Source organism: Lepidochelys kempii, chromosome 9 (genome assembly GCF_965140265.1).
Source record: "Lepidochelys kempii isolate rLepKem1 chromosome 9, rLepKem1.hap2, whole genome shotgun sequence".
Classification (NCBI taxonomy): domain Eukaryota; kingdom Metazoa; phylum Chordata; order Testudines; family Cheloniidae; genus Lepidochelys; species Lepidochelys kempii.
Genome location: NC_133264.1, coordinates 88,154,062 through 88,166,656, shown reverse-complemented (window position 1 = coordinate 88,166,656; position 12,595 = coordinate 88,154,062). Strand labels below are relative to the sequence as shown.

Here is a 12,595-nt window from a genome sequence, read left to right as displayed (position 1 = left end):
CTATATGTTCTCTTTCCCTGGTACTTGAAGCTCTCTAACTTTCCGACAGGTATTCAAGGACAGCTTTACTATTAACAGCACTTTTGCCTCAGCAAAAGGCAGGTGTCAAACAACTAGTAAACTTTAAAATAGAGTGTGTTATACAGATTAAATGTCAGACTTGCCTTTTTCCAGCCTTTAGTTGGTTTGCTACATACTGCAGTAGACCAGCAAGTTCAATTGGATATTTTCGGAAAACTGCACCACAAAAACTAGCTAGACCTAAAGTAGATGGAGAGGGAGAAATAGCTGTGACTGAAAGTTATGCATCATCTATTTCAACATAAGATTACTATGCTCTGCATTTATTCAGCTATGCATTGCTAACACTCCCACTTAATATTTTCGTGAACATGAACATAATAATTGTTTCTATTGCCTTTACTTGCCATATTGATTTTTCTTTTGAAAAATAAATTGATAAACTAACAGCCGTGATAAATACCTGAAAAACTAATTTATTAAATAAAACAAAAATACTAACTCTGCAGCCAGCTAGAAATTGTAGTGTCATCATGTTTCATTCTCTCCTTCTCGGGATTTGCCAGAGCTTCAATGATGCAGTCTTTTACAAAGTTAAAGAATATATTTTTTCCCCAGTATCTTTGAAATAAGCATTAATAATCATTAACAATACTGCTGTACATCTTTAAATTGCTTTACAAATATTATTTAAATTTAACGATATCCCTATAAGGTAAATAAGTTATCTCCATTTGAGTTGCCAATAGCCATGTACAATTGTCCCTTCAACCGCAAAAATTCTAATATGCAAACACTATACCTGAATATTTAGAAAGCATCATCCTAAAACATTCTATATACTAAGAGATTAGGGCCACTGAAGACAATTACAGCTGAAAAATAACCATATAAGATTATAAAGACACAATAAAACCAACATACCAAAAAAAAAACAAGTACCACCTCATCATTTAGGAAGCATGGGAATCCTAAAAGAGCATATGTTAATTAAAATTGTAAAACAGCTCTGGAAAAGGAGCATTTTCATACAACTTCAGGAAGCAGGAAAGACTAGAAAGTGGAAAAGGCTAGTTCCCCAGCCCAGGAGCTACCGCAGCAAGACCTGAGACCTAACAGAAAGGTGGATAGCAAAGTACAGCTACAACATGAAACACCACCTACTGATGGGCAATCAAGGATTAAGATACAAGGCATACAATTAGCACATGTATTTTACCCAAAAAGGATACATGCCAAGACGTCATAGTTCAGTGAAGTGAGGTATTTCAATGAATCAACAACTGGTGTAATTAAATTATCGTATTTTTGTATTTGTGACAAAATCTGAAAACAAACATGAAATAGATAAGATTTAGTGAGCCAAACTAAGACAGTGCTACATGCCTTTCATCTAATGTAAACCTAGAAATTCCTAGGTCATTGCCGAACATAGTAAATAGGCTAATATGGTCAACATTTATACCTATGTTTTAAAAAGATAAGACAAAGAAAACCCGTTTCAACAAAATGTTTTAGTTGCTTCTGTAGCAAAAGGTAATCTCATTGGATTTCTGTAGCACAAATAAATATATAAATAAAAACAGTAGTGCAATTGATCATGTAAAAACATTTCCCTATTAGCAATTTCTTTAAAATGAGAGATAGTGCTAGCCTTCAGACCAACAGAAAACATAATCCCAAAAACGTTTCTGCTCTTGTATATATATTTTCCCACATGTTAATGCAAATAACTAACAATCCATCCTCATAAAAACTAAACCTCATTAATAAGAATTGCTGCCACTGATTGTCAAACTGAAAGCTAACGAAGAGGAAACATGAAAATCGGTTTTGTTTGCTTTATTTCTTGTTTTCAACCACTTAAGATTTTACTACAAGAAATTAAAATAGAAACCAAAATGAACAAGTAAAAAAAAAGATGCAATAGTTGACTGAAATCACATGCTGTTATTGTTATTAAGCTGAAGTAGCACACAGATATACATTTTAAGAAGTGACTAGTGATTGAGCGCCTCAATTTTTGAATGCCCTACACATGACATGTTATAGGGATCTGACTTTCAGAGGGTGCGTGGTCAGGGATTTGTTGAAAATTAGGCCTCTCTCAATTTGTCTACTCAAAACTATTAGTCATTTTTGCAAGTCTCAGTGTATATATTTTTACATTTCTACTGAATTACCTATCATAAATCAAGAATAATAGAATTAGCACTTTTCTCCAACTTACTAAAATACCATGCACAAAATACGCAGTCCATCCTCCCCTTAAATATATATGCATAGAGTTCAGTCTGTAACACTTCCTCACACGAACCCCAATGGGTTCTGTTCACATTAGTAAGGAAAGGACAGATTAGGTCCATACATACATAAACATATGCATATCACATCACATACATAATCAAATAGAATTGTTGGATTGCTATGGCTTAGCTTCCCAATTTGTCTTCCAGAAGGCTTCACATTTTCCTTGGTTAGACGCCTGTAAAAGAATAGAGATTTTATTTCAATTAACTCCTTCACAGAGTGTTAGTAGTTTTACTGTTCTCTCTCTCTCAGATGTACAGCTTATTCTTAAGCACTCCTTTACCAATTAGATAGCCTAAATCCTTTTTTTGGAGATTTTTTTTTTTATTCCTTCTGGCCTCAAAATCTGAAAATCAAAAAAATTATGAATCTATGAATTGAAGAGTTCTGTGTGGAAGAGTTCTAATCAGATGATAACCACATTACCATAGCATGGGTAAAACGACATGGGTTTAATTCACACATGCAACAACAAAAGGATTTAACATGAATCCCTGACATAGTAGATAGAGTTGCAAAGAGGGACTCCAAATGCACATACTGTAAGTTTCAACCACATATAATTTTTCAACTTAAATTAACTCCATGTGTGTGGATGATGACAAACCTCACCATTTGAGTTTGGATTGGGAGAAAATACACCACACAAGAAGGAAAACCCACAGAATGGAAATTATGAAGTGCATCTGTCTATAGGGAAGGATTTTTGAGATTCTAGATCCTCCCAGGAATCAAGATGCGCCTGCATTATAATGCATTGTTTCTAAAGAAAACTCTTGCAGAAAACAGAGAGCTCTTTACGTGATTCTATGCAAGAAATGTTGTCCCATAGAAGATGTTAATTTCACTTGGCATAGTCTTGACAAAAATTAAAAAAAACCTTTGCTGAACATTGATTTGACAAAACAATCAGTCTGACATTTATTCCTGGAAGCTTCAGTAAATCACGAAACATTAATTTTAAGAGACTCCCTGTTCATGAGTCACTTAATGACTCAAGTACTCTGTAAACAGGAATCATCTTTGTCAAGTATTAACGCTAGCAGGATTCACTCTATGTGACACCTACCTGAAACAGCTGAAAGTTACTCCTAAAATATCATTAACTTTTAACTGCAAAATATGAAATCCAGCATAACTTACTTCATGATATATTTGGCTCTGTCTATGGTTTGAGCTTTAACTTTCACTAGAAGTGGGTGACTGTTGTATGTTTCATTCTTCCATTGTCCATAGAGACGATAGCTTGGGGGGATAAGAATGGGAGAAAGAAAAAGGAGCATCATTCAATCTGAAAATTTAAAAAAAAAGACTTCTCATTATTAAAATAAAAATTTATTCTACGCTACTCACCGGTACTGGTATGGAAAAGTTTTGAACATTCCCCAGAGTTCCTCTGACATGCACGCATTGCAGTCCATTAGAGTAAGAGATGGGAGCAAAACCTGGTCGGTAATATTTAACAAACAGCTAAACAAGATCTCCTGAGATAAAACACAAAAAAACATAAAACAAAATAACCTATAAGTATGAGACAAGTTCAGAAAAAATACCTGTCAATGTGAAGTTATTTATCTTGATTAACTAATAAAATATCTTCATGGTTTATGCCTCATGATATACCTGTGGCTTCCTATTTATATGGAAAAACATCTACATTAGAAAATCTGGTTTTAAGCAGAAATATTTGGTTAGATACTCATAACTACTGTCCTAAATGTATTAGCCATATAGCATTGAGGGAAGTGGTAGAAAAAGTCAATGCTTTACATTCATATTCCCAAAACAGTAAATTGATAAAATTCCAACTGCGATAATGCGATAAGTCACTTCTTTATTTTGATATCAAGTGGTATCAGAGAGTAATTTTTACACTTGTTTTAAAAAGTAATTTTTAAACCAATAGAAAGGTGTCCTATACTACATTAGGACTGTCTTTGCAAACAACTTGCCATTTGAAATCACATCAATTTTCAAAATGTGAATATTTTCAGTTATTACACCTGCTCCCGAAACCTCCCTGCCAATTTGTGTTTTCACAATCGGATTTCCCTCTTTTTTTTTTAAAAAAAAATGTATTTTCTTTTCCCTTTTACTGTGGTTATGAACAGGGATATAGCAAAAAAGCCCAAAATACAATGAAAAACAGAAAAGTATTTTCTCTATTTCTGTTAGTTATGATTAGGCTTGGCAGAATTTGATTTTTGTTTACTTATTTCAATGGATAATATCTGTTTATTTTTAAGCATTTTTTCAATTTTTATCAATTTAAATTTTCAGTTACACAAAATTATGGGGGGGATTAAGTTAATAAGGAGGTCAGACAATTTAACGACAATAGATGTTGAGATTCAAAAAGTTAAAGCTTTATAACCATTTAAACACAAATAATCAACATCACATATCAGAAGATAGAAAGTAAACATCCTTAAATTCTAATACATTTCAAGCAGCAGTTTTCTTACTTTGTCTATCTGTAAATTGCGGTTATCATCAATGGAAATATTTTTCTTTGCTTTGAAATAGATGTTTCCTGACATTTACTGATAAAAATCTAATCTTTCCAAACCTGGTTATGATAATCTTAGGCATTGCATGGTGGTATAAGAGTCTCATAAAACTGGTATTTTTAATGTGACGTATCTTTAAGCAAAGGGCCTAACTTAAAATGCTACAATACAAATGTTAATATAAACCGAGTGCCTCAGGAAAATCTAAAACTACTTTGACCAAACTATACAATTACAAGAAAAACAGGTTTTTCCCAACACCTTTGGGCAGCACTGAGCCAACATTCTCCTGCTCTGATACCTCAGAAAGTCACAAAACTGTGGCATGTGAAATACAGGAGGAATTGGATGCTGTAGGAAACTGAACTGCTTCAATATCAGACCTTTTACAGGTGAATTCCTATGATTGCTGAGAAACTGGATCTCACAGGAGTATCACTGAGGCCAGTAGCAAATTAATTTCCTGGGATTAGCTGAATATATTTTAATAGTAACTAGCCATCTAACTATAAAATATCTCCTCAATTTCTGCTCTAATTACTGTTTTCCTTGATCTTCCTACACTTTTCCCAGATAAAATCAGCAAGAGACAGAATACAGTCAATAGACCATTACTACAAAATAAGAGCAGTCCAGCAGGAAGAAGAAAAGACTAAATATGCAGAAACTGGAAGGAAGAGAGCCAGCTGGAGAAGACAAGATCTTTTTTGTGATTGTTTATAAGCAGGATGCAGCCAATAAGGAGACGAATCCATTGTTTGAATTTGGTGAATACAACCACAGATTTATAGCTTATAAGAAAAAAAAAGTATGACGTAGCTCACGAAAGCTTATGCTCTAATAAATTGGTTAGTCTCTAAGGTGCCACAAGTACTCCTTTTCTTTTTGTTCTGACATCAGTGAGCCATGAAAATCCTGAGACCACTGTAACTCTAAGCCAGTTTTCATCTTACAATAAAACAGAGTTTATACAGAGAGGAAAAAGTTTATTGACAATAAATATTTTGTCAAATTATAATTCATAATTAGATATGAGATTTTTTTCTCGCAGACTGGAAAGAGCAGAATCAAGCATACTCCTGAGAAGCTGAGGTCCTTGAACAAGCAAATAGACTATCTTCTGACAAGAAAGAAGAGTGGGTTTCAACTATGTGAAGTTTTCACTTGCTGCTTTTCTTTTCTTTTTTTTTTTAAGGTGTTTTAAAAAATAAAAGCACTGCATAGGCACAAAGAACATTAGAAAGTTTTTCATTTAAAATTGTATGACATTACTAGTGAATGAAAAGAGGTTATCTGTAAAAGAAATATTATAGTAATTTCCAGGACCAAAACTCACCATTTTCTCTTTATCCTCTTGTTTATTTCCATCAGATTGAAACTACAAAAAAGACATTCATATTAATTGTAGAATTATATGACTGTTAAGCTAGTCTATTACTACTGACTAGGCATAATTTCAAATCAAAGTTATTTCAGAAAAATCTATATCTAATCTAACCACAAATGGTTTAATACTCCCATTTCAATATCTGTATCTTTTTAGCTGTATACAGTATACGACTACCCAACAAATACAAATACATTATATAGAGTAACAATTCAAATATTTGTTTTGAATGTAATATTTTTCACCCAACACTTGTAACGCCTAAATGAAGACTGACTACTCATTATTATATATATACACCTTAAGGATTTTTTCTTTAAACAATTTTCATTTTAAAGTTCTTTTGAAGGAAATTGAAATTGTAGTGGAAAATGTTGCAATGTATCAGTACTTTCATTACTTAACCCAGAAATGAAAGCAGACATCTTAAATTATTCTTAAGCATTTTATGTTAACTGAAGGGTTCTAGATTCATTTTTATTTCATTATGCTTAAGTTCAAGTGTGAAATATTAGCCCCATTGAAGTTAATGGCAGAACTCCGACTGACTTCAATGAGGCCAAAATTTCACCCCAAAGCTTTTAAAAGATTTAGTCAACATCAGGAATAGTCTCCAAAATCAGGTTTCAGAGTAACAGCCGTGTTAGTCTGTATTCGCAAAAAGAAAAGGAGTACTTGTGACACCTTAGAGACTAACCAATTTATTAGAGCATAAGCTTGAAAAGCATGAAAAAATACCTCCCCCCACCAACAGGACAGTGGGTTTGTGGGGGGGGGGGCGGGAGGGAGGAGAAAACCTGGATTTGTGCTGGAAATGGCCCAACTTGATTATCATACACATTGTAAGGAGAGTGATCACTTTAGATAAGCTATTACCAGCAGGAGAGTGGGGTGGGGGGAGGTATTTTTTCATGCTTTGTGTGTATAAAAAGATCTTCTACACTTTCCACAGTATGCATCCGATGAAGTGAGCTGTAGCTCACGAAAGCTTATGCTCAAATAAATTGGTTAGTCTCTAAGGTGCCACAAGTACTCCTCTTCTTTCTCCAAAATCAATACACCCTTTTAGACATTAGTTGTTGCTATGGAATTAACACACAGCAAAATTTCAACAACTGAGATGTTCAGCTCTATCATCCAGAGGTTAAACATTTCAAACTATCTGAAGAACTTAAAAATTGTTTATTATTTTATAAACAATACTAACACTGAACCAACAAGTGGCTTCTGTACTGTGGAAGTACACAAGCATTTGAGCTGTACAACCTTGAGGTAGTTTTGGTTTTGGTTTTTTTGGCTATGCATGGTGGATTTTGTTCTTCTAAGCAATATTAGAGTTGCATACACACCAATGAGAGGGGAGCCTAATTTGTTGATATGGTGAGTGCTGGTTTTGAGGGTAGCCTTGTATAAAATTGGATATCATCCATCTTACTTTACAAAAGTTTAAGGGGGGAGAAACGTCAACAGAGGTCTACTATTCACTTCCAATATTTAGACAATATCATTTGCAAGGCAAAGAGTACACTAATTTGGAACATGTGTGAAGTGCACCTCCTGTGTTCCAGTGCAGACCAGAAAACTAAATCTTAGCACGCTGTGTCCTACTGCTTCATAAATTTAATGTTTTTGGCATAGTAGACAGAGTGCAATGTTTTACAGAGTTCACAAAGATTCATTATGTCAATAAATTAAACAAAATTCTGTTTTATTTAGATATTACATATGTAAATTCTCTGGAGGACCATACTAATACCTATCAGTCCGTCAGTGACTACAGCAGAAAGATTTACATATTTAGAAGCTGTTTCATTCTGATTATTATGTTTCAGATTTGTTTTCAAAACTGAAAAAAATACAAAGCCACCATGAAGAGCAAGTTGATTCATTTCTCAAAGAAATCCACATCCATATATGAAATAATGCTCATTTTCATGGAATAACTTAACTGTATATTATTTTTGTTGAAAGATGTAAATTGACTAAAAGACCACTATCAGTTTAAAAAAGTCACTATTCTGTACACTGTATTTTACTGCCGTGTTGGAAAGAGATGGAATATATCTGGCTTTCAAACTATACATTCTAGAATAGCAGAATTTCCAAGCCTGTTATAAAAGTACATACAGCAACTCCTCTAATAGCCACCCTTTGGGAAATAATATCTATTCACATTTTTTAGTCCTCATTGTCCCTCTTATCCTGCCCCACTCCTGTTGCATGTGTATTAAGTTAACAACATAAAGTGCAGAATACTTTACAGTTAAGTTTGAGCACAAAAGCCAGGTTTGCAGAATTAGAAGCCTGGGTTTAACAACTACTGTATGATTAGTCAGCTGGCAGTTTCTAAAAAACCAATATGGTTATAAATATTTCAATCATGTGTATTAGATATGAATGGGAAAACTTCAACAGTTGACATAACATGCCGATTGCAATATGCATTAAAAATAACTTTCCCTATGTTACCTTAACCATTCTGTCCTCACTGTTCAGTTTCTTCGAAGTTCCAACCTAAAGCAAACAGCTATAATGTTGCTCATCCTTGTCATAAGCATAACATTTATGTATCTTAAACTATCATATTTGTATATTTCAAATACTGAATTTTCCACTAAAATGACAAAATAGAACAATATGAAGTGTCTAACATAAGTAAAGAATGGATCTTTGACATGATAAACAAATATGATAGTATATTCTGACATTTGTGAATTACTTTTTCAAACATTCCTTCTTCCCAGAAACCAGGACAACCTCTTCAGATGACTAGACCAATCTAACAGAAAGCACCACAGCCCAATATTCATAGTTGAAGCCTCTCATTAAAAGAAGTCCTTAAATACAGGTATCAATAATTCTACTTTTATGAATCAACTACAAGTCACAAAAATTGTGAACAGAAAAAAATAGGTGAAAGATACTAGGCCACTGACTACGGTAGAACAATATTTAAACATAACACATATAGCTATATCCAATATAGCACACGATACTATATTAATATATATCTGTAGAGAACTTGGTAGTTTATCTTTGAGTTATATGGGAAACAAATTCATTTCAGTAAAAGATCTTGGACAAAGATGACATTTAACTGAATCATGACTACAAAGTTATGTTAAAATTTTAATAAAAATGTACACTTGCACTTCTCTAAGTGATGTACAGTTGCATAATAACTTGTAACGGTCATACCTCAAAATTATAGCATAGAAGACAAATTTCTGATTACATGGAATTTACTGTACAGGTTTATTATTCTATCCAGCTAAGAGTGAAATTACAAGGTTATATTTGCTTGGTAAAATAAATAGGCACTCACTTAATTTTTTGTCTAAATTTCTTAAGTTAATGATAGGCTCATACACAGTAACATCTATTCAGATTTATGCACATGTATAGTATAATGCCAGTTTAACTTCCTTTATATGAGGCTGGCATTACAGTTTTGTTTGATTCCTATTTGCAGGTAGGTGGCCATATTATTACTCACCATGTCAACTGGCATCTTAGAAAACTGGGTAAAATACATTTACTGTATTTCATTTTCAACTAGTCCACCTCAAGAGAATCTGCAAACCATCTGGGTGGAAGGGATTAAAATAAGAGCACTAGAACCAACAAAAACTAACCAGAGGCAATGAGGAAAAAGGTGAGGAGAAGAGGAGAGGATAGAACATAGCCACATTTGAGATAGCCTTCTACACACACTTGTATCTCAGTGTAGTTTTGAACTGGAGCCATACAAAATGGATTATATAAACTGTATTAAATCCCGGTGTGGACACACTAATTCAGAATAAAAGTGGCCTTAATTCAGTTTAGTTTAATTCACTTTAGTGAATGAGAGTGTACACACAGGGGCTTACTGCAGTTTAACTAATCCATTTTGAATTCACACTTTAGTTAATTCAGATAAATGTTTGAGTGTCCCTGAGTAGACAAGCCCTCAGAGGAGTCTGGGTTTCTTACTTCTATGTAAGATAAGTTTGTAAAGAGGGATAAAAGGGTCAGTGGGCTGAGAACTTTAAAAATGTTCTCAATATTCTAATGTGTTATTAGTCAAATAGATGTGATGTTCATTAAATGTGATTTTTTTGCTTCAGTGACTTATTAAGAAAATGAAAAAACACACAAATGCCACAGTTTAAAAAAAAAAAAAAAAGGTTAAGACTAATACCTGTCCTCCACTCATGCAGATCTGACTCTTCTAAAATCAGAGCAAATTTTTATGGTAACAACATAAAATTTAAATTTTACAGCTGTTAGCCTGCACTACTACCATGACATTATTATAGGACGCATTATTATGCCTGTTAAGTGTAGTTCTACTCTGAAAAGTGATGTTGAAAAAACAGCATAATCTGACAACTACATGTGTATTTCATGGTCATTTCTGCACAATAGCAGGTAAAAAAGTTTTTACAGTAAAAGCTATGTTTTCCAGCACTTTATAAATCAGAAAACTCTAGAATCTGGCATTTCGGGGTGCCGGAAACGGGTGGAGCTCACCTTGGTGGTCCTCAGCTAATGGAAGCTGCGGAGCCAGAGCTCGGGGCAGGGAGGTGGCAGTGCGCAGACTCATCTGGCCACGTCTCCGCCTAGGAGCAGCAGGGACATGTCACTGCTTGCAGGGAGCCTCCGACGTGAGCTCCGTCCAGATCCAGCACCCTGAAACCCCTCCAGTGCCCCAACCCCCTCCCCCGAGCCCCCTCCTTCACCCAAACTCCCTCCCAGAGCCCGTGCCCTGCACCTCCTCCACACCCCAACCCCAGCCATGAGCCCCTTAAGTTATCTGGACTTTTTGCCTAACCAGCAACCTCCATTCCCCCAACATGCCAAATAACAGTGCTTTTACTGTATTATGTTTTATTCCTGTTTGCACTGCACAGACGAGAGAGAGAGAGAGATGGATTCTATTACAGCTCATGCATCAACGGAACTGTTTAAAAAGTTATGCAAGACCAAAGATTCTGCCATCAGAAGTCAGAAAGAATTTTACTATACTGCATTTGTAGCATATGGTATGTGTGTGTACTTCTCACAGTTACTTGTACACAGTATTACAAGATATATAGTTCATGTGCCTAAGGTTATAAAAAATTATTACACTTTTTAAACTAATTTTCTAAAAATACAATATCTGATTATTATCCTTGTGCATATATTCAAAAGGGGCACTATTCTTGATGCATGTTCAACTGGAATTCTCTCATTTCCCATTTACTGAACGCTTAATTACATAACCTCTAGTTTTGCACTACAAAAAAGTATTATGCAGCAATAAGAGAAGGGGAACTTTTGATCTAGGACACCAAGACAAACCCCTGATACCTATAAGAAGTGCATGGGTTCAGATGTCAGAGAAGCCAGGACCAGGGTATTCTTACAAGTCTCATCAGAAATTACCACCACCACACAGTAAACTGCAAATTCCTCAACCTAAGTACCTTGCAACCCAGAAGGGCTCTGGTCACAGGTTTAAATTTGTGTTTAAAAGAAGTCTGTGTATTCTAAATGAGATGCCAAGACCTGTAAGCAAAATCCTCGGCTTATATGAATTCAGCATTGGCAGTCTAATAGCAATACTCTGCACTGGCATTCAACGCATTTTCATTCAAATTCCAGAAGTAGGCAGGAGGGAGATGTGCTAGGGAAGTTGTACTTTTAGTCACTGGGCTTTCTCATTGCTCTGATAAAGGAATAATACCATCCATCCAAGTGGAGGAGGGAGAATGGCAGGAGAAGTTAAAAATTACTGTAATATTATTGCAACTACTACTGGAAATGGAAGATACTAGATTATTCATCTTGCTGTAGTTGAGTCAGCCAGCATTTGATGTTATTTAACTTGTGGTATTTAGCCAATAAGGGTATGTCTACACTGCAAGGTAAGCTCAGGGTTAGAAGAACTTGAGTTAGCAGATCCTGGGTTTGTTAACCTAGGCTTGAGCATCTGTACTCATTTGTAACGCCAGGTTAGGAACTGTTGAACCCTGGGTCCTAATCTGGGGCCTCAGTGGCTACACTGCATTATGCAGGACCCGAGTAAAACCACATTTATTCCAAAATGTGGAGCTAGCCCTTTTTTTAGTGATGTAGTACGGGAAAACCTGACTATCCACCAAACTTGACTGTCCAAAGGACAAAAAGTCAGCCCGTAGGATTGTGGGATGCTGTTGGTGGATTTCCAGAGCACAAGTCCATTGGGAATGTGTCTACACTGCAAAGTAATTGAGTTTTAACTCTGGGTCCCAGCCTGACTCTGGCTTGGACCCTGCATCCCAATGGGGTCCTGGGACCCTGAGTCCAAGCCCTGGGTTAGAGTTCGAACCCTGAGCTTACAATGAAGTGTAGACATATC

At 35.1% G+C, this 12,595-nt stretch overlaps 1 protein-coding gene across 2 annotated transcripts in view; it reads right to left on the bottom strand.

The window, feature by feature from the left end:
* Positions 1–12,595, bottom strand: part of THOC2 (THO complex subunit 2) — a 110,967-nt gene that overhangs the window by 52,320 nt on the left and 46,052 nt on the right. The window contains exons 13-20 of one of the 2 annotated variants that reach the window (XM_073361291.1): positions 8,698–8,742; positions 6,178–6,219; positions 3,685–3,815; positions 3,475–3,576; positions 2,422–2,506; positions 1,254–1,347; positions 524–604; positions 165–261 (exon numbers count right to left, since the gene is read on the bottom strand). In XM_073361291.1, the coding sequence (XP_073217392.1) occupies positions 165–261; positions 524–604; positions 1,254–1,347; positions 2,422–2,506; positions 3,475–3,576; positions 3,685–3,815; positions 6,178–6,219; positions 8,698–8,742 (677 nt within the window). The remainder of the gene's footprint in view (positions 1–164; positions 262–523; positions 605–1,253; positions 1,348–2,421; positions 2,507–3,474; positions 3,577–3,684; positions 3,816–6,177; positions 6,220–8,697; positions 8,743–12,595) is intronic. The other variant, XM_073361292.1, reaches the window with a different exon arrangement.